Below are 24,880 nucleotides of genomic sequence, written 5' to 3' on the forward strand. Positions count from 1 at the left end.
GAATTCAAGGAGGAGAGAGAGCATCAGAGAGGCAAAGATCAATTAAAGTTTGGGGAGTAAATTCCAGGGCTTAGAGCCGAGACTGCTGAAGACACAGGTGCCAAATGTGGGCGAAGGAAGTGCGGAGCAGTGAGTCGGACTCCTTGTTTGTGTCTTGAGTCCATTCAAGGGACTAGACCTTCCCCAGATTCACGACAACAGGAATCAAGAGTTGTGACCCATGAGTCTGGCAGTGAATACACACTTTTCCAAATTTTGCCTCACTGGTGCGTTTGCTTCCAGGAGGCAAGGATTTGCTGCTGGTCCTATCATCCTCAGGTCAATGTTCATAGTGTTCCCAGCATGGCTCTTTCACAGGGGCTGCAGTGAAGCAGTAAATCAGGGCTCCTTTCTTGGCTTCCAAAAGTTATAAGCTTTTACAGAGGGTCAGGAATCTCCTTCCTGGATAACAGATGGAGAGGGCATTCATCTGATGCTTTTGTTTCTCCAAGGTGTTTCACTCGCAGTGATTGTGAGTAGATCAGTTTGATCGACGAAGTGGGGGCTGGTTTTCATGCTCAGCTCTTTTTTTTTGGAGATTTGAACTGTGCTTTAATTGATGATCGCATATGAAAAGCCGAGGGTGTGTTGGAGGTCAGATTTGCATGTTCCATTGTAATGGACGATCCCCCACTGCTGGGCAGCAGTGAAGCAGAATACTCTGATGAATAATCTGACTGAACATCGAAATCCCTGTCGCGGCCATAAGGTCCCAATCGCTCCCTCCCAGAATACCAAAGAGGCGGCATTCTTGTCTGAGTGGTCATAATGGGACCAGTTGAGCTCAGATTCAACTCTCCTGAGAGCCAGGCACATCACTGCACAATCGATTGGGGTGAAAATCATTCTCAGAGAAACTGAGGAGGGGAAGGGAGGGGGTGAAATTCCTCCTGTTCATTTTCGGAAAAATATCAGCACAGATTTTCAATGTCCTACCCATGTTGACTGTTGTTGTGCTAAAATTGTTGACAGGATGAATTTTACTCCCTCCCCCTCCCTCTGTCTCACAACAGTCTGTGCAGTAAAGCTGAGTCTCACAGTACACTTGCCACTTCAACGGGAGTCATGCGCCACACTATCACTGCATATAGAACCATCTGCTACAAGCTGAGGAGCCTGCTGTCTCTGAACATGAATTAGCTTCATAATCACCTCCCTCACCTTTTGTTATAGAAGGCTTCTTGTTATTAATAAGGGTCTATTTCCACTCTCTGCCAAATAGCAATGCAAGCTTTACATTTGGTCTCTGGGCTAGAGAGAGGAAAATTCAGCCAGGGTTCCTGCTCCTGGCTGCTCTGTAAAGGCTTCAGCATCAGCTTAACTGCATGTGCAGTAAACCCCAGTAAGAGCAGATAGCTGAATTCCATCGAATAATAAACAGCTTAGATTCAACATCCCTGTAAGCTGACTAAACACACCTATAAGGAAAGAACAAACTTGTGTTTATATGGTGCCTTACCATACTGCTCAGACACATCCTGAAGCACTTCAATAAATTATTTTTTCTTCCAGTGCAGTCATAGTTGTTTTGAAGGTGAGTGTGGCAGCCATTTTGTGCAGTGTACAGTCCCACAAGCAGCAGTGAAATGAATGACCAGTTCATCTCTTTGATTTTGTGACAATGATCGAACCATGAATTTGGCCAGTGTAATATAATGCAGTGACGACGTCATCTTTAAGAAACCGTACCTTTAAGAGATCAGGCCACTAATGCAACTATTGGCATCATCAGGCATATAGAAGGAGGAGGCACCGTTTTGAGACACTCACTCAGCACACGGCTTTACAGAGAACACATACACACCAGTAAGGAAAAGACTTGTGCCTGAAATCATGCAATTTAGTTAAGTAAGACAACAAATAGTGTTTGTGTTGAATCTGAATGTAAAGCCTGTGGTTGTCATTTAAAAAAGACTGAAGAACATACCAGCAGGTCTACCTGCTCTTCAAAATAGTTTAATGGGAGTTTTAACCCACAACTGAACAAGAAGGCTGGGTTTCAGATTAAAGTCTCATCCAAAAGCTGGCTTCTCTTACAATGCAGTGCTCTTTCTGCACTGGAGTGCTAGCCCAGCTTATATGTTTTAATTCCTGATGTGAGGATTGAACCTAGCACCATCTGACTCAGTGGCAAGAGAGATACTACTGATCCAAGCAGATATGAGTTGATATATATGAGCAGGATAAACTCCCCTGGTGATAGAGGGATCAGTATTAATTAAAAGCAGTGCCTCTAACATGCTAATCATTTCAGTGACACGTGCATCTTCAGTTCTAATATTAGGCAGTTTAAGAGTGATGGCTTTATGCATCTTGTGCGACCATCATCTCCTGTCCAGCTTATGCTAAATTCCATCACCATCGAGGCTGCCTGATAGCCTGCCACTCCTAATCTCTCTCCTGCCATCCTGTCGTCACCAGTGCACTGTTTCTCTGATTAAAATCAATTCAGAACTTGTATTACCTTCTGGTGCCATTGCCACACATCATCTTTATAAAGTTAGGCAACTTAATGATAGATGTGGGCTGTTAATTGTATTTTAATTGGGTGTTTAATTGTATTCAGGTAGTGGGCATTAACTGGGGATTCACCTGTGCTCATATATGTAGGAACAGACTGAAACTGTGGTTGTTGGATTGGAGATGCATGATACATAATTTGTGGTGCTGTAAATAAAAGCTTCTAAGTGTATAAAGACTAGGTTCCAGTTCTATGCTTCACTGCCTGACTATCTGAGTTGTAACATGGACAACGCTGGCAAGGTCACATTTATCACCTGTCCCCAGTTGTTCTGAAAAGCTGGTGGTGGGCCCCCTTCTTGAAATGCTACAACCATTTGTTGGACACCCACAAAGTATTGTAGTGGTCTTCATCTAATTCTGTCAATTAAAGCATTCTCCAAACTTATCTTTCATTCCATTGGAGGCTGTTTGGTACACACAGACAGACTGACTTGCATTTGTGTAGCGCTTTTCAAGGCCACAGGCCATCCCAAAGTGCTTTACCACCAATGAAATACTTCTGAAATGTAGTCATTGTTGTAATATAGGAAATGCAGCAGCCAATTTGCACTCAGCAAGGTCCCATAAACAGCAATGTGATGACCAAATGTTCTGTTTTTTTATGTTGATTGAGGGATCCATATTGGCCAGGACACTGGGGAAAACTCCCATGTTCTTGTTTGAAATAGTGCCAAGGAATCTTTTACGTCCACCTGAGAGGGCAGATGGGGCCTCGGTTTAACATCTCATCGGAAAGATGGCACTTTCAGTGCTGCAGCACTCCCTTGGTACTGCAGTGGAGTGTCAGCCTTGATTTCTGTGCTCAAGCCCTGGGCTGGAATTTTATGCCCACCCGGGAAGCAGGGAGGTGGGTAGGGGGATGACATAAATCAGGTGGGACAGTGGGAGGTGCCATTCCCATTGTTTACCTGCTGCCTCTGCTATTTAATCAGTGGCGGATGGGCACTTCGCCATCTGGGTAGGCTTCCCAATTAAACTTGGCGGCCTCCTTGCGGGTTGGGTGTGCACTCTGATCAGGCACCCAGTGTTCCACAGAGAGCCTCCTTAGCAGCGCGAGCCACCCCTGCTCGAACAACCACCCACCAACCCCCCCTCCCCCCGCCCCTAGGCCTTGCGATCGACCCTGCCCCCTCCTCCACGGGGCCAGTCTGCTTGGCCACAGTTAACCACCTTCCCCGGCTTCCATTGCTGGCTGGGTCCAGGGACTCCTACAGTCCCAGCAGTGGCCACAGCTCTTGGAGGTGGGGCATCCTGCCTCAGAGGTGCAGAAGCCACGACTGCAGGCAGTTAATTGTCTGAGGACCGTAAAATACAATTGTGGCTTTCTGGAGGTGGGCTCTGCCCCAGCTTTCCTTGTGAAATCCCTGCCCTCGAGTGGGACTTGCCTATAAATCAGAGGATTATAGGTTCAAGAGTGCTACCTACTGAGCTGCAGCTGACACATGAGCACATTTGTTAAGCTATAATTATGTATAAGATTATCAAAGGGTTTGAGGGGGTGGACATAGAGAAGACCAAAACAACAGGCCATCAGTGTAATATAGTGACTAATAAATCCAATAAGGAATTCAGAAGTAACTTATTTACCAGAGAGAGGTTAGAATGTGGAAGTCACTACCACATGGATTAGTTGAGGTGAAAAGTATAGATGCATTTAAGGGGAAGCTAGATAAGCACAGGAGAGGGAGAAAGCGATAGAAGGTTATGTTGATAGGTTTAGACGAAGGGAAGAGTCTTGCGTGGAGCATAAATCATTTAGCCTGAATGACCTCTTTCTGTGATGTACATTCTCTGTAACACAGGTATCAATGTTGGCTTTTACATGGTACGGATTATGTACCAGTGCCTGTTGTCTGGATTGAAATAAAAAGGTGCGGGTGACTTGCCCTTTAAGAATCAGGTTCTTTCGAGTCTGCCTATTGATCTGGTTTATTTACCTCATGAGTGAGCCTGAGCTGCTGCTTCAAACAAAAGAGTTTTTATTTCCCACTTGATTTCCTCTCCTCCTGTCCTGATTCACGCCTCAGATACAGTTTCGCAGGCGATGGCAAGCTTCTGGAATCTCACTGAAGCAGCCAATTGTGTCGAAATTTGGTTAGACTGCACTTGGGGTTTGTGAACAATTCTGGTCTCCATATTATGAAAAGGATATAGATGCATTGCAGAAGGTACAAAAAATATTTACTAGAATGATACCAGAACTGTGAGGTTAAACCTGTCAGGAAAGATTGAAAATGCTGGGGCTCTTTTCCCTCAAAAAGAGAAGACTGAGAGGTGACCTCATGGATGTCTTCAAGATTATGAATGGATTTGATAGGGAAGATGTAGAGATGTTCCCACTTTCAGCTGGGACCAGAACTAGGGCCTATACATATAAGATACATACACTAATACATCCAACAGGAAATTTAGGAGAAACCTCTTTATCTAGAGAGTGGTGAGAATGTGGAACTCACTACCACAAGGAGGAGTTGAGGTCAATCGCTGAGATACATTTAAAGGTATGGGAGGAGGCTTATGTGGAGCATAAAGGCTGCCTGGACCAGTTGGGCTGAATGGCCTGTTTTTGTGCTGTAAATACTTTGTAATTCTGTAGGTGTGTGTTTAGACTGTAAGCGTCAGTAGGCCAGGGAAGGGGGTGGTTGTGGGGACAGGTGGCAAGTGCCAACAGAGCCTGCTGGGGGTTGGTGTGGGGAGCGGGGGTGCTCAGGCTCTGTATCAGGTCATTGTGCTGGCACACACACTGGAGTATAGGCTATCAAGCCTCTGTCCACCTTCTCTGGATAAGCAGTGCTGTCTTGTGTACACTGGCTGCCTGAGTTACATGCAAGGAGCCATTTTATGAGGCCTTGTTCTCAGTGTGGAGCCTTGCCAGATCAGAGTGTGGGTTGCAGAATCAGCCCTATGATGCTACAACCCTATTTCTGTGCTCCTGTCCAATGAGATTCCATGGTGGGGTTGGAACACTAACAATTTGCATTTATATAGCGCCTTCAGTGTAGTCATATGTCCCAAGGCGCATCACAGGAGTGTGAGCAATTAAAAATCTGACACTAAGCCACATAAGGAGATATTAGGACAGATGACCAAAAGCTTGTTCAAAGATGTAGGTTTTGAGAAGCATCTTAAAGGAGGTAGAGAGCTTATGGTCAAGGCAGCTGAAGCCACAGCTACCAACGGTGGAGTGATGAAAATCAGGGATACGCAAGAGGCCAGAGTTGGAGGAGTGCTGAGATCTCGGAGGGTTGCGGGACTGGAAGAGGTTTCAGAAATGGGAAGACAGGAGGTCATGGAGGGATTTGAAAAGAAGGATGAGAATTCTAAAATCATGACATTGCCAGACCGGGAGCCCGTGAAAGCCATAGGGTTGGTGGTTGAAAGGGTCTTAGTGCAAGTTAGGATAATGGGAAGCAGAGTTTGGGGTGAGCTCAAGTTTAAGGAACTTTGCAAAATTACTCCTATATTCTCCAGCATTTCCCCTGCTTGTTTCCATGGCAGCTTATTGAACCAGGGCCTGGTGCGTCAGCCTCACTTGCCATGTTTGTAATGGTGTTCGATGCTTGGGGAAGGTACAGTCCAAGAAAGCAAACAAATCCAGCTCCCGGTGGTTATGTTTTGTTACTGCACTTCCCTGTGTACAGCCGGGTCATGCCAATCAGAAAGGGCACAGGTTTAATTCCCCGGCTGTACAGGTCTCGGCTGGTTGAGGTGCTACAGTCGAGCCCGAGCACCTCTAGATTCGAGAGTCTGTAAAATTAGGCAGTGTCCCTGCTCCTGCACTCTTGCCTCTCAGTCAGAAGGTTGTGGGTTTGAGTCCCACTCCAGAATCTGGAGCCCAAAATTTAGGATGACGCTCCAGTGCAGTATGCAGGAGATGCTTGCTGCACTGTTGGTGGTGCTGTCTTTTGGATGAGATGTTAAACCAAGGCCCCGTCTGCCCTCTCAAGTGGACATAAAAGATCCCATGGCACTATTTCAAAGAAGAGCAGGGAAGTTCTCCCTGATGTTCTGGCCATTATTTGTCCTTCATCCAACATCACCAAAACAGATTATTACAGGCCATTATCACATTGCTGTTTCTGGGAGCTTGCTGTGTGCAAGTTGGCTAGCATTTTTCCTACAGTGCAACAGTGACTACATTTTAAATAAGTACTTAATTGGCTGTAAAGCACTTTGGGACATCCAGAGGCCGTGAAAGGTTATATAGGAATGTAAGATCCTTCTTCCTTTCAAAGACATCAGATGCACAAGTGCAAGTGTCAAGTGAGGACAGGTCAAACATTGTACGGTCAAAAAGCCTGGCAACCCTCACTATCTGAGCTTGCACTTGCGGAATGTCCTCTGGCAAGAGACTGCCGAGTTAGCTTTTCCTGATAAAACACAGGCTGGGAGGAGGGAGGTGGCGAGTGAGGAGGAGAGGGTAAAAAACTGGAGCGAGTAAAAGGGCAAGAGTCCTCGTATTTGATTTTAATTTTTCTTTGAATTAAAATTTATCGCTTAATGCTTTGTGTTTATTTAAACAAAGGCCTTTTCCATTCTCAGGCTCACTTCCGACCTATCAAGAGCTGGGAGATAATGAACAGTTAACAGCATTCAAATAAGCAAGATTTAATTAATACCGTAAGGCAGGCATTTTTTTTGTGCGACTGCATTAAAATGCAATTCTCTCCATATTTTAATTGGAAGTCACACTTGCAATGGAATGACTTGCACCAACTGCTAGGGATTGTGACAGGATGTAATTGCACAGGTCAATCTTCAAGAAGATTAAAATTACGTAGTTAGTACTGAAGTAATTAGAAATGTTCGGGTGATGCAGCGCCAGTTATATATTATGGAGATGATTTCACCATTGAGGGCTTTGTAACTGTTAGTGAATGAGCTTAGGGTGGTCCATGAGTAACTGGGTCAAACCTTCAGTATTAGAGCTCCTAGCACACTCAAATCTGGGGCTACAAGGACATTTGACCTTGGGGGTCTATATAATCAAATTGCAGCCCTCACTCTGCTTTGACTGTTCATGTTAATGACAGAGCAGTCGGGAGGGTCAAGAGTTTGGTGTCCTGAGCTCACTCTGAATGTTTTTAATTCTTTCACAAGATGTGAGCATCGCTGGAAAGACCAGCATTTACTGCCCATCCCTAATTGCCCTTGAGAAGGTGGTGGTGGTGAGCCAACTGAATAGTTTGCTAGGCTATTCCAGAGGGCAGCTAAATGTTTGGGTAAGGACAGCAGATTTCTCTCCCTAATGGACATTAGTGATTCAGATGGGTTTTTATGACAATCCAGTAGTTTCATGGTCACCATTACTGAGACTAGCTTTTTATTACATTTATTTAATTTAATTAATTGTATTTAAATTCCCCAGCTGCTGTGGTGGGATTTGAACTCATGTCACCAGATCATTTGTCCAAGCCTCTAGATTACTGTGGTCTAATAACATAACCACCATGCTACTATGCTCACTAGAGGATCTGTGGCCAGTTGATGCACAGAGACTGTCAGAAGATATATCTGTAATCTATCTGTCTATCTCCCTGTCTATCATTATTTCCCTCTCTCTATCTATCTATCTCTCTGTCTATCTTACACTCGCTTTCTCTCCATCATGCTCTCTCTCCAGCTCTCTCTATCCACCTCTTTCTGTCTTTTCTGTCTTTCCAGCTGTCTCTATCTCTACCTTTCTCTCCCTGCCCATCTCTACATCTCTCTCTCTCCCTACCTATCTATATTTCTAACTCTCTCACTCTTGCAAAGTCTGGGGTTGAGAACAAATTTAGATGTCACACTTTAAACTGCTAAAAATATTTAAAAAGTGAGAACTAAATTCAGCAATTTCAGGCTTGGGTTTAATTAGCTTCACAGAGGGAAGTTTGCATATTGACCTGGAGCTGAAAATTGACGAACAGCAGAGAATCTGAAAACTTCCCTCACCCACAGTAATTAACCTGTAATTAACACGAGGACATTTATAGCAAAGAGAATCCATCACCTTAAAGAGACATGGCAAGTTAAACATAGCTTTGCCATGGCAGCGGAAGCATACATTGTGGGCTGCAATGTTTAACACACCTGTCATTATTAAACAGTCTGTCGCCCGACTCGTCATGAGAAATGCTACCAGTAGCAATGAAACCAGGTGCTTTTCTAAATAATGCACCTCATCCAATGTCACAAGGGCCTTTGGGGAGACTAGATATTTCGGGACACGCCAATGGACCAGTTGCTGAACATACTGCCCAGGATGGAGCCAAGCCTTTCAAGCCTCAACAACTCCGGCTTCCAGCCCTGTCTGTTTGCATTGAACACACGCGGCTGGGACATCAGCAGGAGAGTTCCATTTGGACTCTGGCCTAGGAATGCAGGGGGGGAAAAAATCAACTAATAAAAATGTTTGTGCGGCTGTTGGGTGGCAACCAAGCATAGGGACAGAACTGTGACAATCCTACATGGTTACTATCCTGTTGGCACTGTCATGCTTGGACACACCCCTGAGGATTGGCCAGATACCAGAAGCTGACCGATACCTAGGGAACTGCACCCATCATGAGTGGAGAACAGGGAAGATAATTGGAGCCGTCTGTAATCTTAACAAAAGCACTGAGCTGGACAATTAAAAGACAACTATTGAACTATTCATGAAGCACGCTTCACTGATCTCCTTGAAGCCGATTAAACTGTTAGGATAGAGGAGAAAGGCTCTTGTTGATGGTTTTAACACTTCTGTTGTTTGGAGGACAGGCAGGTGTCTTGCCCTCGTTTAGCCTGTTGGGCAGAGGTGCTACAGCCAACCATCTGATATTCCCCTTGCCCACTCGTCACAGGGCACCCCAGCACAGGACACCCCAAGCACAGCACAGGACACCCCAAGCACAGGACAGGGCAGGGCAGCCCACACAGCCTCTGCTTGGTGAGATTCAATGGCCACATCCACAATATCTTGCATTTATATAGCGCTTGTATCATAAGAAAAGGTCCCAGGGTGATTCACAGGAGTGTAATCAGACATAAATTAACACCAAGCCACATAAAAAGATATTAGGACGGAAGATTAAATGTTTTGACATCAGTTCATACATCTCTTTATGTAGCTCGGTGTCAGATTTTGTCTGATAACATTCCTGTGAAGCACCTTGGGATATTCCACTACATTAAAGGTGCTTTATGAATGGAAGCTGTTGTTGTTCATCGATCGTCACCAATCCCCATGGCAATTGTAGAATCATGGAGTCAGAGTCATTTATGGCACAAAATGAGGCCTTTTGGCCCATCAAGTACATGCCGTCTCTCCACAGCACTATGCAGTCAGTCCCACTCCCCGGCTCAATCCCTATAGCCCTGCAAGTCTATTTCTATTTTGTTTGGTGAGGTTTCAGCTCCCAACGCATCATCAATATGGCAGCCTTGACATTATTTAATATAATTTGACAAAAGCTGCTCAAAATGCATTTTTTTAATCCTCTCTTTCTTTGTCGCTCTTCATTTAGGACTGAATCTGTGGCAGAAAAGATGCTTACCAACTGGTTTACATTCCTCTTGTACAAATTCCTTAAGGTAAGGATATAAAATGGCCTCTCCTCGACCTGATTTCTCTCATAGGTTTTTTCCCTCTCAACTTCATTCTGTGAGCTGCAGCCTAAATATTTCCGAGTAACAGCGAATGGAACCACATTTGTTCTTAAAAGAAACATGCATTATGCTGCTCAGAGGTAAGCTAATTAACCAAGCAACATCTGTCACAGTTATTTTCTAAAACAAGGGGTGGGCTATATTTCTTCACATTACCGACTTCTTTTCTTGGGGTTTTATCTTCTAAGACCTTAAATCTTAAACATTCACTCCCTCCATTGCAGCAACTCGGCAAGGCAGCACCTTCCAAACCTGCAAACTCTACCACCTAGAATGACAAGGGCAGCAGATATATGCGAACGCCATCACCTTCTCCATGTTCCTCTCCAAGCCACGCACCATCCTGACTTGGACATATATCATTGTTACTTCATCACCGCTGGGTCAAATCCTGGAACTCCTTACCAGACAGTAGTGTGGGTGTTCCTGCACCACATGGACTGCAGTGGTTCAAGAAGGCAGCTCACCACACCACCTCAAGGGCAGCTACGCATGGGCAATAAATGCAGGTACACCCACAGTGCTATTATGAAGGGAGTTCCAGGATTTTGACCCAGCGACAGTGAAGGAAGGACGATATAGTTCCAAGTCAGGATGGTGTGTGACTTGGAGGGGAACTTGCAGGTGGTGGTGTTCCCGTGCATTTGCTGCCCTTGTCCTTCTAGTTGGTAGAGGTCGCGGGTTTGGAAGGTGCTGTCTAAGGAACCTTGATGCGTTGCTGCAGTGCATCTTGTAGATGCTACACACTGCTGCCACTGTGCATCGGTGGTGGAGGGAGTGAATGTTTGTGGATGGGGTGCCAGTCAAGCGGACTGCTTTGTCCTGGATGGTGTCGAGCTTCTTGAGTGTTGTTGGAGCTGCATCCATCCAGGCAAGTGGAGAGTATTTCATCACACTCCTGACTTGTGCCTTGTAGATGGTGGACAGGCTTTGGGGAGTCAGGAGGTGAGTTACTCGCCACAGGATTCCTAGCCTCTGACCTGCTCTTGTAGCCACGGTATTTATATGGCTACTCCAGTTCAGTTTCTGGTCAATGGTAGCCCCTCGGATGTTGATAGAGGGAATTTCAGTGATGGTAATGCCATTCAATGTCAAGGGGAGATGGTTAGATTCTCTCTTGTTGGAGATGGTCATTGCCTGGCACTTGTGTGGCATGAATGTTTTAGTGTACAGGACATACAACAAGCAGGACAAGTCCAACCCGGCCAATTCCTGCCCCATCAGTCTACTCTCAATCATTAGTAAAGTGATGGAAGGTGTCATCAACAGTGCTATCAAGCAGCACTTGCTTAGCAATAACCTGCTCAGTGATGCTCAGTTTGGGTTCCACCAGGGCCACTCAGCTCCTGACCTCATTACAGCCTTGGTTCAAACATGGACAAAAGAGCTGAACTCTCGAGGTGAGGTGAGAGTGACTGCCCTTGACATCAAGGCAGCATTTGACCGAGTATGGCATCAAGGAGCCCGAGCAAAACTGAGGTCAATGGGAATCAGGGGGAAAACACTCTGCTGGCTGGAGTCATACCTAGCGCAAAGGAAGATGGTTGTGGTTATTAAAGGTCAATCATCTGAACTCCAGGACATCACTGCAGGAGTTCCTCAGGGTAGTGTCCTAGGCCCAAACATCTTCAGCTGCTTCATCAATGACTTTCCTTCAATCATAAGGTCAGAAGTGGGGATGTTCGCTAATGATTGCACAATGTTCAGCACCATTCGCGGCCCCGCAGATACTGAAGCAGTCCGTGTCGAAGTGCAGCAAGACCTGGACAATATCCAGGCTTGGGTTGATAAGTGGCAAGTAACATTCGCTAGTTAACTGTCCACATGAGTTAAGGAGTACCTGACGAGGCCACGTTAAAGGACCGTTTATCTTTGGTGAACTGATATTGGTGAGAAACCACCAGTAAAGCTTTTGGTTTCTTCACGGAACAAATGCAGCCAGCCAGCCAGTAATAACTTTTAAACCTCTATAATGGTGAATGTGCAACAATTTAGTTTGGAGAGGAGCTGTCACCTGTCCACAGTTTCATGCTCTCCCTGCTGAGCAGAATTTGTATTACAGACCAAATCATCTTTTTCCATTCTTCCAGTTTCCTATCCTGAAAGTGATTACTCTCCTGTGAAGTGCCTTGGGCTGTTCTACATCATTAAAGGTGCAATATAAATGCAAGTTGTTGTTAATAGGGTGCCATGGGTACCAGCTGCCTTCTGTTTTTCCACTTCTGGGCCTTGATAAGAGATGTTTATGGGCTTTATGACTGTGTATGTCATCGCAAGCTAAGCCCTGTCCGATTTCCACGCTCGCACACTTCTCCAGCAGGGCAACCTGCCTGTGATTAGGAGCAGGGAGTTTGCCTGTTCATTGCTGGTTCCCCAGCACAGTGGTACTGCATCCGTTTGTAGATATCCACTGGTGCCCCATCTGTGAGCATCCCAATTAGCACAGTCTGGGATCTGTGTGGGTAAAACAGTGCAGTTAACCAGCAGGCATTGCAAGATCTTGTCCACTCAGTCTTGGAACTTTTCCTATCTCCCTTTGGATTCCCATCCCCCGATGCCAGCCTGCTCCCCGACCCTCCTTAGTCAGTTATCACATTGGCTATGGTGCTGCCATGTCACAGGACTAGTAATCCAGTGGGACTAATTGGATGGTTCTTTCAAAGAGCTGGCACAGGTGCGATGGGCTGAATGGCCTAATTGGTGGACATGGTGAGGGGGTGAGATGAGGGTGTGTGTGGCTGGGTGAGGGGATGTGGCAGGTTGGGGAGTGTCAGTGGGGGAAGCATCGTTCCACGTAGCATGTCTCCGAGACCTCCTGTAGACGGTTGTCCCGAATGTGCAGTTGTACTAATGCTGGCCTCTTTCATTTTCTCATGCCGATCAGGAATGTGCAGGGGAGCCTTTGTTCATGCTTTTCTGTGCCATCAAGCAGCAGATGGAGAAGGGGCCGATCGACTCAATTACAGGAGAGGCACGCTATTCTCTCAGCGAGGACAAGCTCATCAGGCAGCAGATAGACTACAAGACACTGGTAAGTTCAGAATCCACCCATGGAACAGGAAGCTAAATTGGATGAGCGAGGATGGGGGCTTGCAGGGGTGGGGAATGGGTCAGGGGATAATTGGACTAATTTGTGCACATCTTGGGAGCAGGATATTCCTGTTGAGATGGGGTAGTTGCTAATACAGTCCCATGTTAATTACCTCAAGCCATACTGATGAACAGAAGTAAAGCGATTCAACTGAGGAGCTGTCACTGTGCCAAACAAGCAACAAAAAGCTTGTTCTGGCAATCAGCATTTCCTTTCTTCACTAGAAACATGAGGGAAAAAGACAGGTGTGTTCATTTCATTTTTCGTCTCTCCCCTCCTCTGGTCAATTCCTTGCCGGGTTGGGGGAGGATGGAGTGTGGGAGGGGTGTGGGTTACAGTGCGGTCATAATTCCATGAGCCAATAGCCGATGGTACCCTTCCCCAATTGGGCATGTATGAGCTGTGATGGTCAATGTTGGCAACTGTTCTACTGTAGAGGCATTCCAGCCAAGACAGATCCTGTCCTCAACCCAAACATCCATACCTGATGCCACCGCACATGCACTTCCTAGCAGGAGGCACTCAATCGACCTCGTGGAGAGGTTAGTGAAGCTGGGATTGTTTCCCTTACAGCAGTGAGGGCTAAGGGGAGATTTGATAGAGGTTTTCAAGATCTGGAAGGGTTTTGATGGAGTGGATAAGGAGAAACTGTTTCCAGTGGCAGAAGGGTCAACAACCAAAGGACATAGATTTAAGGTAAGTGGCAAAAGAACCAGTGGTGAGATGGGGAAGAAAGCATTTAGGTGCCGAATTGCTGTGATCGGAATGCAATGCCTAAAAGAGTGGTGGGTGAAGATTCAATTATAACTTTCAAAGAGGAATTGAATAAATACTTGAAAAGGCAGATTTTCAGGGCTATGGGGAAAGAGCAGGGGAGTGAGACTAATTGGATAGCTCTTTCAAAGAGCTGGCATAGCCACGAGGGCCAAATGGCCTCCTTCTGTCCTGTCTCATTCTATGAATCTATGATAGCAGCTGAAAGGCTTGAGTTTCTTGCCCTTCTGCCAAGGCCAATTGTCGCTTCAGCCTGAGATTAGCCAACTTGGGCCAATCCAGGGGTCTATACTAGAATCTTCCTGGTTTATTTGGCTCATTGAATCATTGAATGGGGACAACCTGAGTCCTTTTATTTTACTCTTGACAGTCAATTGTTTTTGTGGGTTTAAAAAAAATTTGTTTCATGGGATGTAGGCATCGCTGGCTAGGCCAGCATTTGTTGCCCATCCTAATTGCCCTTGAAAAGTTGGTAGTGAGCTGCCTTCTTGAATTGCTGCAGTCCATGTGGGTTAGGTACACCAACACTACTAATAGGGACTTCCAAGATTTTGATCCGTGACAGTGAAGGAACGGCGATATAGTTCCAAGTCAGGATGGTGTGTGGCTTGGAGGGGAACTTGCAGGTGGTGGTGTTTCCATGCGGCTGCTGCCCTTGTCCTTTTTGGTGGAAGAGGGTTTGGAATGTGCTGTCAATAAATGCTTGGCTAATTGCTGCAGCTTATCTTTACTCAGAGAGTAGTAGGGGCGTGGAATGCCCTGCCTGCAGCAGTAGTAGACTCGCCAACTTTAAGGGCATTTAAGTGGTCATTGGATAGACATATGGATGAAAATGGAATAGTGTAGGTCAGATGGTTTCACAGGTAGGTGCAACATCGAGGGCCGAAGGGCCTGTACTGCGCTGTAATGTTCTAATTCTAATTCTAATCTTGTATATGGTACACACTGCTGCCACTGTACATCTGTTTAAGGTGGTAGATGGAGTGCCATTCAAGCTGGCTGCTTTGTCCTGGATGGTGTCGAGCTTCCTGAGGGTTGTTGGAGCTGCACCCATCCAGGCAAGGTTAAGTCAGATACTCCAAGTCTGGAAGGCTAGATAGACCAAACTCTCAAAACACCTGCAAATGCTGGAATAAAATAAAGTGCTGGAAATGCCTAGCTCCAGTAAAGGCCAATGTTTCGTATAGGAGACCTTTTCATCAGAGCCTATTTAAGGGTCTACCTCAGGAATGCAAACCTATCCTTTTCCAACAATTTCTGTTTCTTCTTCCAAGCTCAAGATCTTTGTTTTCCTGCCAGAATCCACTTATTTAGAGGAAAGGTGAAGTCACTTTAGATTAGAATCCATTTCTCTCTACCTCACTTAGATGATCCCAGCTCCGTGTAATTAGATGGCTTTGCAGTCTGCAGAGATTGGAGTGAATGAGTCAGTCAGCCTCTCTTAAGCTTTCGAGAATGCAAGCAAAGAGAAGCAAAATAAAATTCTTCTGAATTTGCTTTGTGTGTGTGGTAAGAAGAAGGTGAGCGGTACAGGGTGTGGTGGGTCTGGGTTACCTGCATCATACATGAAATCACAACTCACAAAATGCTTCCAAATATGGACTAAGAGGTCCACTGCAACAGGTGTGTAATATTGATCAGAGTGATACTTTCACTGTAATGGGGCGTGTAAGAGTGGTCAGAGTGGGACCCCCACAGCAATGGGTGTTTAATAGTATATAAATTTGAACTGGTAAATTGAATGTGGCTGTTCATCAATCAATTCGGGCATTTAGAAAGTGCCATCACTGGAGTTGCCCATTTAACATTCAGTTACCAAACAATACATTTCTGAAAATCCAGATCCACTCTCTGCAACATTGACCCCTAGGTACCAGAGTGGGCAAATTGTCAGCACTGTAATCTGCCAGGAGGTTTAGGGATGCTTCTGTCTCCTGTTCTTTACTCGAGCACAGTTAAGACCAATTGTTAAATGAGCTGAGGTCAGCCAACTCTGCACAAACCCCATCCTCACCGCATTGCTTTCCCATGTCAATTAGAAAACAGTTAGACTCTTCATTGCCCGGTTGGATGATTCTCAACTGTCAGTCAAACAGCCAGTTTTCCACCCTCCAATATTTTTCTAGCTAACAGACAAAAGTGTTCAAAGAAAATGAAGGGGAAAACACCGACAATCTCTTTCAATGCCTCTCGGATTGTTCTCCCGGATTTTGTTTGCAGCAGTGTCCAAGAGATTAAACTTCTCTAGGACAATCCTGGATGGTTGGCAACCCCATTGGGAGGCCTGAGAACAGGTCACCCACCTTCCCAGGGGCTTGAGTAAAAATGTGACAGGAGATGGAAAAGCTTAAACTGGGTAAAGAGAGAGAATGAGAGATAAATGGAAGAAAAATAAGAGGAAGTGATGGACTTCCATTAATGGCTCAACCATTAAAGCAGGAATGTACCTGGTTCAACCCTTCGATCGTCAGCAGATGGGCTCCGACAGTTGTCTTCAGCGCCCTTGGGCAGCAGAGGGACAATATCAGGCCAAGGATCCCCCCCCACTCTTGGTCTCCCGGTTCCCCTGGAACATCTTAGTGAGTGGACATTGGCTGAAGGCAGGATAGGCTTTGGTTGAGATGTTCTTTCACAATCCATTGCCCGCTGCTGCTCCATTGTCTCACACGGGAAGGATGGCTGGTCATTGTGCCAGGCGGCTGGTGCACCATTAAAGTGCACAGTGAAATGGATTGGCTTCTTTAGGAGAGGCAGTGTGAAAACTGTGGGTGTTGGGGGGGGAGGGCGGGGGGTGCAGGGGGCAGGCATTGTCAACTCCAGTTGGCCATATTCCTGGAGGTTTCATCAGGCAACCACCCACTTCACCCAGTCAAATAGCCTTTCATCCCCGTCTCCAATATTTTTATAACTAATAAACAAAGGTGTTTAGAAAAAGAACATACCATTTGTTAACACCCCAGTGATTGATTGTTCTCCTGCATTGGCTCACAGCAGATTAATTCTTAATTCTTGGAGACTCCAGGGCAACCCTGAGGGGTTTAGGCAGCAGGGGTGGGGGGAAGGGGAGAGTGGTGGGATGGGTGGGTGGGGAGAGGAAGGAAAGAGACGAGCAATGAATGCCTTAAATTGGAATCAGGTCAACTCCCCCTGTGGGCTAAGCTAGGAATTGCGAGGGCTATTGTACCTTTAACGTCCCGAATTCCTTTTTCATGGCCTATTAAGTCAGACAACTGTCAGAATTGTCTGAAATTACAGATGGAAGATTGTGATAACCCGATTTCAGAATTTACTGCTCTGCTACCCAACCGCGCTAAGGATGACTGAACTGCTCAGTTTAACTTGTTCCTGCATGGCTCGAAATGGAAACATATGCCTCCTGCAATTTGTTCAGCTCAAAACATTTCGCTTCCGGATGCTTTCGAGTCAGATGAAAGATAAAGATTGAAGCAGCACGCAATAAACCCAAACCTGCTTTAGTTTAAAGAAATAAAAATTAGCAAGTGATGGAAGTATGAAGCAGGTGAGTCAGCATCTGAAACAGATAAGACAGGTGAAGATTTTGGATGCAGACCCTTCAGAATTGCCCCACCCTCGGTGAAATATTAACCTGATCGAGCATTTCAGATGCTGCCCACTGCCATTTTGCACCCTTTTTTGTTTCCATCTCTTTTAGTGATTCCTCATCCAGCAATACCCTAATTATCCCGTTCACCCATTACCCCTGTGCTCCCGGTCAAACAAGGCCTTAATTTTAAGATCCCTCCCTGGCCTCGCCCCTCCCTATCTCTGTAGCCTCCTCCAATCTTACAAATCTACTGAGATTGCCACGCTCCTACAATTCTGACCTCTTGCAAATCCCTGATTTTAATTGCCTCACCATTGGCGGCCATGCCTTCAGGTACGTAGGCCCGAAACTCTGCCTCCCTAAACCCCTCTGCCTCTCTAAACCCCTCTGCCTCTCTTCCCTCCTTTAAGACCCTCCTTAAAACCTACCTCTTTGACCAAGCCTTTGGTCACCTGTCCTAATATCTCCTTATGTCACTCAGTGTCAATTTTTGTCTGGTGATACTCTGGTGAAGCACCTTGGAATGCTTTACTATGTTAAAGATGCTATTTAAATGCAAGATGTTGTTGTTGTTCAATTGATAGTGATCAGTTTCTGAAGATATGACCTTGCGCTGCAGAAAGGCAAAGAATAAATGCTCATAGTGTGAATGTGCAGTTCCGCCCTGCGCTATTATCACAGAGATGTCAGCCTGTTTGAAATGACCTTAGTGGGATTTGTATGCTGCTGTCCTTCTGCGTTCAGTCTCTCCTATGTTCAGATAAAACTGACAGTAATTCACAAACAAAAGACTAGAGAACAACATGGGCTGCTTCCCCGTTGGCAATCCACTGGCAAGAATAGACTTCAGGCTTGTTTATCTCACATCGTGTGAGAACATTATCTGTGTGCTGGCTTCCCGCTGCCAAAACTGGCTCCTTCATCCCAAGAGAAATAAAGGTTTGCATTTCTCTAGCGTCTTTCACAAACTTAGGGCATCCCAAAATACTTCACAAACAATCAAGTACTTTTGAAGTATAGCCACTGTTGTAATGTAGGAAATGCAGCAGCCAATTTTCACACAGCAAGCTCCCGTAAACAGCATTGAGATAAAAGGCCAGATAAGCTGTTCTAATGATATTGGCCAAGGCACCGGGAGAACTCGCTGGCTGTTCTTTGAAATAATGCCATAAGATCCTTTACATCTGCCTTCAGGCAAAGGGGGCACATAGTTCAACATCTCATTTCAACAGACACCAACCTCCGACAGTGCAGCACCCCCTCAGTACCGTACTGAAGTGTCAGTCTAGATTCTATGCTCACATTTCTGGAGTGGGGTTTGAGCCTTCAGACTGAGATGAGAGCGGTACTACTGAGCCAAGGCTCATATCCTAACTTGCATTTATATGGCATTCCTTACATAAGGAGCAACCACTCAGGACACTCTACAGAGATGCGAAGAAGGAAACATTGGGCAGTGAACATGGGGAAAAGGCTGGGAAACTCGAGGCACAGTAGAAGAGGAGAGGTTTTCAGACATATTTGAAGGCTGGGCCTGAAGTGAGTAGAGGTCTGATGTCAGAGAAGTGAAGGGTTGTAAAGCAGGAAGTCATCACAAAACTGAAGGCGATGCAAAACTGTGCAGCGATTTGAAAACCGAGTTGACAGCAGAACCGTAAACCCATGGAAAAAGCAGTTCTGTCATTCAGACAACAGAAGGAAAGAACTTGCATTTATATAGCACCTTTCACAACCTCAGGACATCCCAAAGCACTCGACAGCCAACGAAGTACTTTTGAAGTAAAGTCACTCAGCACATTAGCAGCCAATTTATGCAAAGCAAGGTCACACAAACGGCAATGTGTTCATGACCAGATGATCTGTTTTTAGTGATTTTCTTTGCGGGATAAATATTGGCCAGGGCACCAAGGAGAACTCCCCTGTTCTTCTTCGAAATAGTACCGTGGGATCTTTTATGAGAGGGCTGATGGGGTCTTGGTTTAGCATCTCATCCAAAAGACGGCAGTCGTCAACAGTGTTGCGCTGGGAGTGTCAGCCTAGATTTTTATACTCAAGACTCAAATCTTCTGACTAAGTGATGAGAATGCTTCTTAATAAGCTACAGCTGATGACGGGATAAGGGAGCCGGGCTTAGCTTTGTAAACAAGAGCCAGGAGTACAAGAGCCTTGTGACAAACTGAGGAGTCGGCACCTTCCGGACTGGAGAATAATTAGAAAGGAATAAAATACAGAATCCACGCACTAAATCAATTACTGGTACCCTTTTCGTCACCTCAATGATTCCTGAGCTGGAACTAAAGCTTGATTAATTCTCCTGGCCTTGCTCCACAGGGTTTTATTTGCTCTTATTATCTGCTGTTTCCTTTGTTTCTTGAAAAAAAAGTCTTATAAATTTGTCAGATGAAAGCAGCTAGCACACATGTAAAATCAGCAGGATTATAAAGTGCATCTGCTCCTCAATTTACAGCCATCAGATCATTTACAAAGGAACTGGAGCATTTGCACTTTGATTTCTGATGAGAAGCCTGCACTGACCTGCTGAGAGTTGCATTTTGCATTTCCTTAAACACTTTGTGATGCAGATTCGCTCAAGGTTTGTTGGTGGGGGGGGTGCGGGAAGTGGGGGCGGAAGCGGCGTGCAGGGGATGGGGGTCCTGGATCTGCAATCTCTCAGATGCTGAGGACTGGTTCTGTGCAGTGACAATTTAATTAACACCTGACTGGATAATGCATTCTAATGACTGTTATGTTGGTTCGTATCTTATCCTTTCGAGATGCTAGGAATTTAATGGCTATTGTTATGGTTGAGGATTGGCAGTGATGGCTGAATGGCTGGTTGAAGTCGTCAGGGTGATTTGCTTGCGGCAAATATTAAAGCGGCGTTTGCACCAATCTGCACAGTCGAGTGTTGAATGCTAATGATATTTACTTTTTCATTGCTTTACATTTGAAAGATCATATACGTGTGTTAACAAATCATGCGACTGGGATTTTTGCCTACTTTTTACTCTTCCCCTTTCTGACAAATTCGAATTTACAAGAATATTTCCCCAAATTGGGATTGACCTGGGATTTGTGATTCATTCCAAAGCTTGGCCATAATCAATTAGAATCAGAACAGAAAAGACTGGAATTAAGAGGAAATATGCCAGCATTTCAGGAAGGATGTCAAGGCCTTGAAGAGTCTGCACAGGAGGCTTACTAGGATAGTGTCAGGAATGAAGGACTTCAGTTACGTGAAGCGACTGGAGACACTGGGATTATTCTCATTAGAACAGTGAATGTAAAGGGGATATTTAATACAGGCATTCAGATGGGTTTTGATAGAGTAAATAGGGAGAGACTGTTTCCACTGGCAGAAGGATCAGTAAATCAGAGGACGTAGATTTAAGGTCACTGACAAAAGAGCCGGAGGCGAGATGAGAATTTTTTTTTTACACAGTGTGTTATGATCTGGAGCGCACTGCCTGAAAGGCTGGTGAAAGCAGAGTCAATAATTACTTTCAAAAGGGAATTGGATAAATACTTGAAGGGGAGAAAATTGCAGGGCGATGGGGAAAGAGCAGGGGCAATAAAAGAACAAAGAACAAAGAAAATTACAGCACAGGAACAGGCCCTTCGGCCCTCCAAGCCTGCGCCGATCCAGATCCTCTATCTAAACCTGTCACCTATTTTCTAAGGGTCTGTATCTCTCTGCTTCCTGCCCATTCATGTATCTGTCTAGATACATCTTAAAAGACGCTATCGTGCCCGCGTCTACCACCTCCGCTGGCAACGCGTTCCAGGCACCCACCACCCTCTGCGTAAAGAACTTTCCACGCATATCCCCCCTAAACTTTTCCCCTTTCACTTTGAACTCGTGACCCCTAGTAATTGAAGCCCCCACTCTGGGGAAAAAGCTTCTTGCTATCCACCCTGTCTATACCTCTCATGATTTTGTACACCTCAATCAGGTCCCCCCTCAACCTCCGTCTTTCTAATGAAAATAATCCTAATCTACTCAACCTCTCTTCATAGCTAGCGCCCTCCATACCAGGCAACATCCTGGTGAACCTCCTCTGCACCCTCTCCAAAGCATCCACATCCTTTTGGTAATGTGGCGACCAGAACTGCATGCAGTATTCCAAATGTGGCCGAACCAAAGTCTTATACAACTGTAACATGATCTGCCAACTCTTGTACTCAATACCCCGTCCGATGAAGGAAAGCATGCCGTATGCCTTCTTGACCACTCTATTGACCTGCGTTGCCACCTTCAGGGAACAATGGACCTGAACACCCAAATCTCTCTGTACATCAATTTTCCCCAGGACTTTTCCATTTATTGTATAGTCCACTCTTGAATTGGATCTTCCAAAATGTATCACCTTGCATTTGCCCAGATTGAACTCCATCTGCCATTTCTCTGCCCAAGTCTCCAATCTATCTATATTCTGCTTTATTCTCTGACAGTCCCCTTCACTATCTGCTACTCCACCAATCTTAGCGTCGTCTGCAAACTTGCTAATCAGACCACCTATACTTTCCTCCAAATCATTTATGTACATCACAAACAACAGTGGTCCCAGCACGGATCCCTGTGGAACACCACTGGTCACACGTCTCCATTTTGAGAAACTCCCTTCCACTGCTACTCTCTGTCTCCTGTTGCCCAGCCAGTTCTTTATCCATCTAGCTAGTACACCCTGGACCCCATGCGACTTCACTTTCTCCATCAACCTACCATGGGGAACCTTATCAAACGCCTTACTGAAGTCCATGTATATGACATCTACAGCCCTTAATTGGATACGAATTGAAAAGAGCTAGTACAGGCGTGATGGGTAAAATGGTCTTCTTATTTGCTGTAAGATTTTAAGATCTGAAAAGACAAAGACGAAAGGTTTATGGTTTGGGTTCAGGCCTTTTGCCAATTCATCCTTATGATGATGTTTGGGCGAGGGCCTACATTTTTTTTTAAACTCTTCCTTTTCATCATATTTCCTGCACACAGAAAATACTTTAACTCTCAAAGTAGTGTCTGTAATTCACATCTAAAACTCTAGACATGTGCATCCAGTTTCCTTAGTTGATGGCTGTCACTGTCCCTCTTGGTCTACAAGCACTGTTTCTGTTGGTGTGTCTGTTCAAAAATTGGGACCAGTACTGAAGCACAAGGAGCATGTGTTCTTGGAATGGATAAGTGATGTCCCGCATATCCATGAGCATGAGGTGAGACAGGATGTATTGGCACACACTGACACTTCACGCTGGCACGGCCTTGGGCACAAGTTGGGGCACTGAGAAGCACTTTGTTTAAAATTGGCAGGGTGAGTTGGTATGCGAGACAGAGAACTGGCAGCTTTGTTATTCTGCTGTCAGTGTTGCACCTGCCAGCCTATTAAATGTGTTTATGGGAGGAGGAGGAGAGAAGGGAGGTGCAGAGTTGAAATCTGTGCAGGAATTTGCTCCTGGTGGAAATGACTGTGGTATGGAAAATGAAAGTGAGTTTTTATTTAACAGCATCGGTGACTGAGCACGATCAAGCTGCTTAGCACTTCCGCAGTAGAGGGTTAACTACTTCTGTAAACAGCAGTAGCAATGCATGCTGGCTGTGTATCCACCAGGACCACTCAGCTCCAGGCCGCATTGTAGCCTCGGTCCAAATATGGAGTGGTGAGGTGAGAATGACTGCCCTTGATATCAAGGCAGCATTTGACCGAGTGTGGCATCAAGGAGCCTGAGCCAAATTGAAGTCAGTGGGAATCAGGGAAAAACTCTCCACTGGTTGGACTCATACTCAGCACAAAGAAGATGGTTGTGATTGTTGGAGGCCAAACAAAAGGCCTGCTACCCGACCCGAACCCGACGACATGTGTCTGGTTTGGGTTGGTTCACTCTTCTGGCTCCGCCTTTTGGGCTTGGGTCGGGTCGGGTCGGACACACACAGCAAGAATTGCATTTTGCTCTGCTGGTAATGAGTCAAAAGTTGAAAAACATACCTGAGCTGGGAATCCGGGATGTCAAGGAGGGAAACTCTTGAGTCAGCGCAGTGAGCATCTCTATGATGTCATCACGCTCATGCTGCAGCTTCTTGCAGATTGGGAGTCGGAAGGTAGAGTCGGAAGGTAAAGTGAACATTCTGGTGGTCGGGTCGGCCTCGGGTCGGGCCGGGCGTCAGAAAAAAATGGAGGGACTCGGGCCCGCTCGGGCTCGGGTCCGATGCGGTTCTGTTGGGTTCAGGTTGGGTTTTTTTTTCGTGACCTGAGCAGACCTTTAGGCCAAACATCTCAGCCCCAGGACATCGCTGCAAGAATTCCTCAGGGTCATGTCCTAGGCCCAACCATCTTCAGCTGCTTCATCAATGACCTTTCCTCCATTATAAGGTCAGAAGTGGGGATGTTTGCAGATGATTGCACAATGTTCAGTACCATTCGCAACACCTCAGATAATGAAGCAGTCCATGCCTGCATGCAATGGGATCTGAACAACATTCAGGTTTGGCAGGTAACATTTGTGTCAGGCAATGACCATCTCCAACAAGAGAGAATCTAACCATTTCCCCTTGATGTTCAATGGCATTACCATCACTGAATCCCCCATCAACAACATCCTGAGAATCACCCTTGACCAGAGCCGTAATTGAACCAGCAATATAAATATTACAAGTGCAGGTCGGAGGCTCGGAATTGTGCAGCAACCTCTTGTCTTCCCAAAGCCTGTCCACCATCTACAAGGCACAAATCAGGAGTGTGGTGGAATACTCTCCACTTGCCTGGATGAGTGTGGCTCCAACAACACTCAAGAAGCTCAACATCATCCAGCACAAAGCAGCCCACTTGATCGGCACCTCATCCACCACCTTAAAGAACAAAGAACAGTACAGCAGAGGAATAGGCCATTCGGCCCTCCAAGCCCACGCCGATCTTGATCTTGCCTGTCTAAACTAAAACCTTCTGCACTTCCGAGGTCAGTATCCCTCTATTCCCATCCTATTCATGTCTTTGTCAAGATGCCTCTTAAAGGTCGCTATCGTACCTGCTTCCACCACCTCCCCCGGCAGCAAGTTCCAGGCACTCACCACCCTCTGTGTAAAAAACATGCCTCGCACATCCCCTCTAAACTTTGCCCCTCACACCTTAAACCTATGTCCCCTAGTAACTGACACTTCCACCCTGGGAAAAAGCTTCTGACTATCCACTCTGTCCATGCCACTCATAACTTTGTAAACCTCTATCATGTCGCCCCTCCACCTCCGTCGTTCCAGTGAAAACAATCCG

The 24,880-nt window shown here is 45.8% G+C and overlaps 1 protein-coding gene across 6 annotated transcripts in view; it reads left to right on the plus strand.

Annotated features, from left to right (window-relative positions):
• plxna4 (plexin A4) overlaps positions 1–24,880 on the plus strand; it is a 597,697-nt gene that overhangs the window by 523,722 nt on the left and 49,095 nt on the right. For all 6 annotated transcript variants that reach the window (XM_068059453.1, XM_068059450.1, XM_068059454.1 and 3 more), the window contains exons 23-24: positions 10,050–10,116; positions 13,076–13,222. In XM_068059453.1, coding sequence (XP_067915554.1) covers positions 10,050–10,116; positions 13,076–13,222 — 214 coding nt within the window. The remainder of the gene's footprint in view (positions 1–10,049; positions 10,117–13,075; positions 13,223–24,880) is intronic.

The sequence above is a fragment of the Heterodontus francisci genome, chromosome 27, assembly GCF_036365525.1.
Source record: "Heterodontus francisci isolate sHetFra1 chromosome 27, sHetFra1.hap1, whole genome shotgun sequence".
Lineage (NCBI taxonomy): Eukaryota > Metazoa > Chordata > Chondrichthyes > Heterodontiformes > Heterodontidae > Heterodontus > Heterodontus francisci.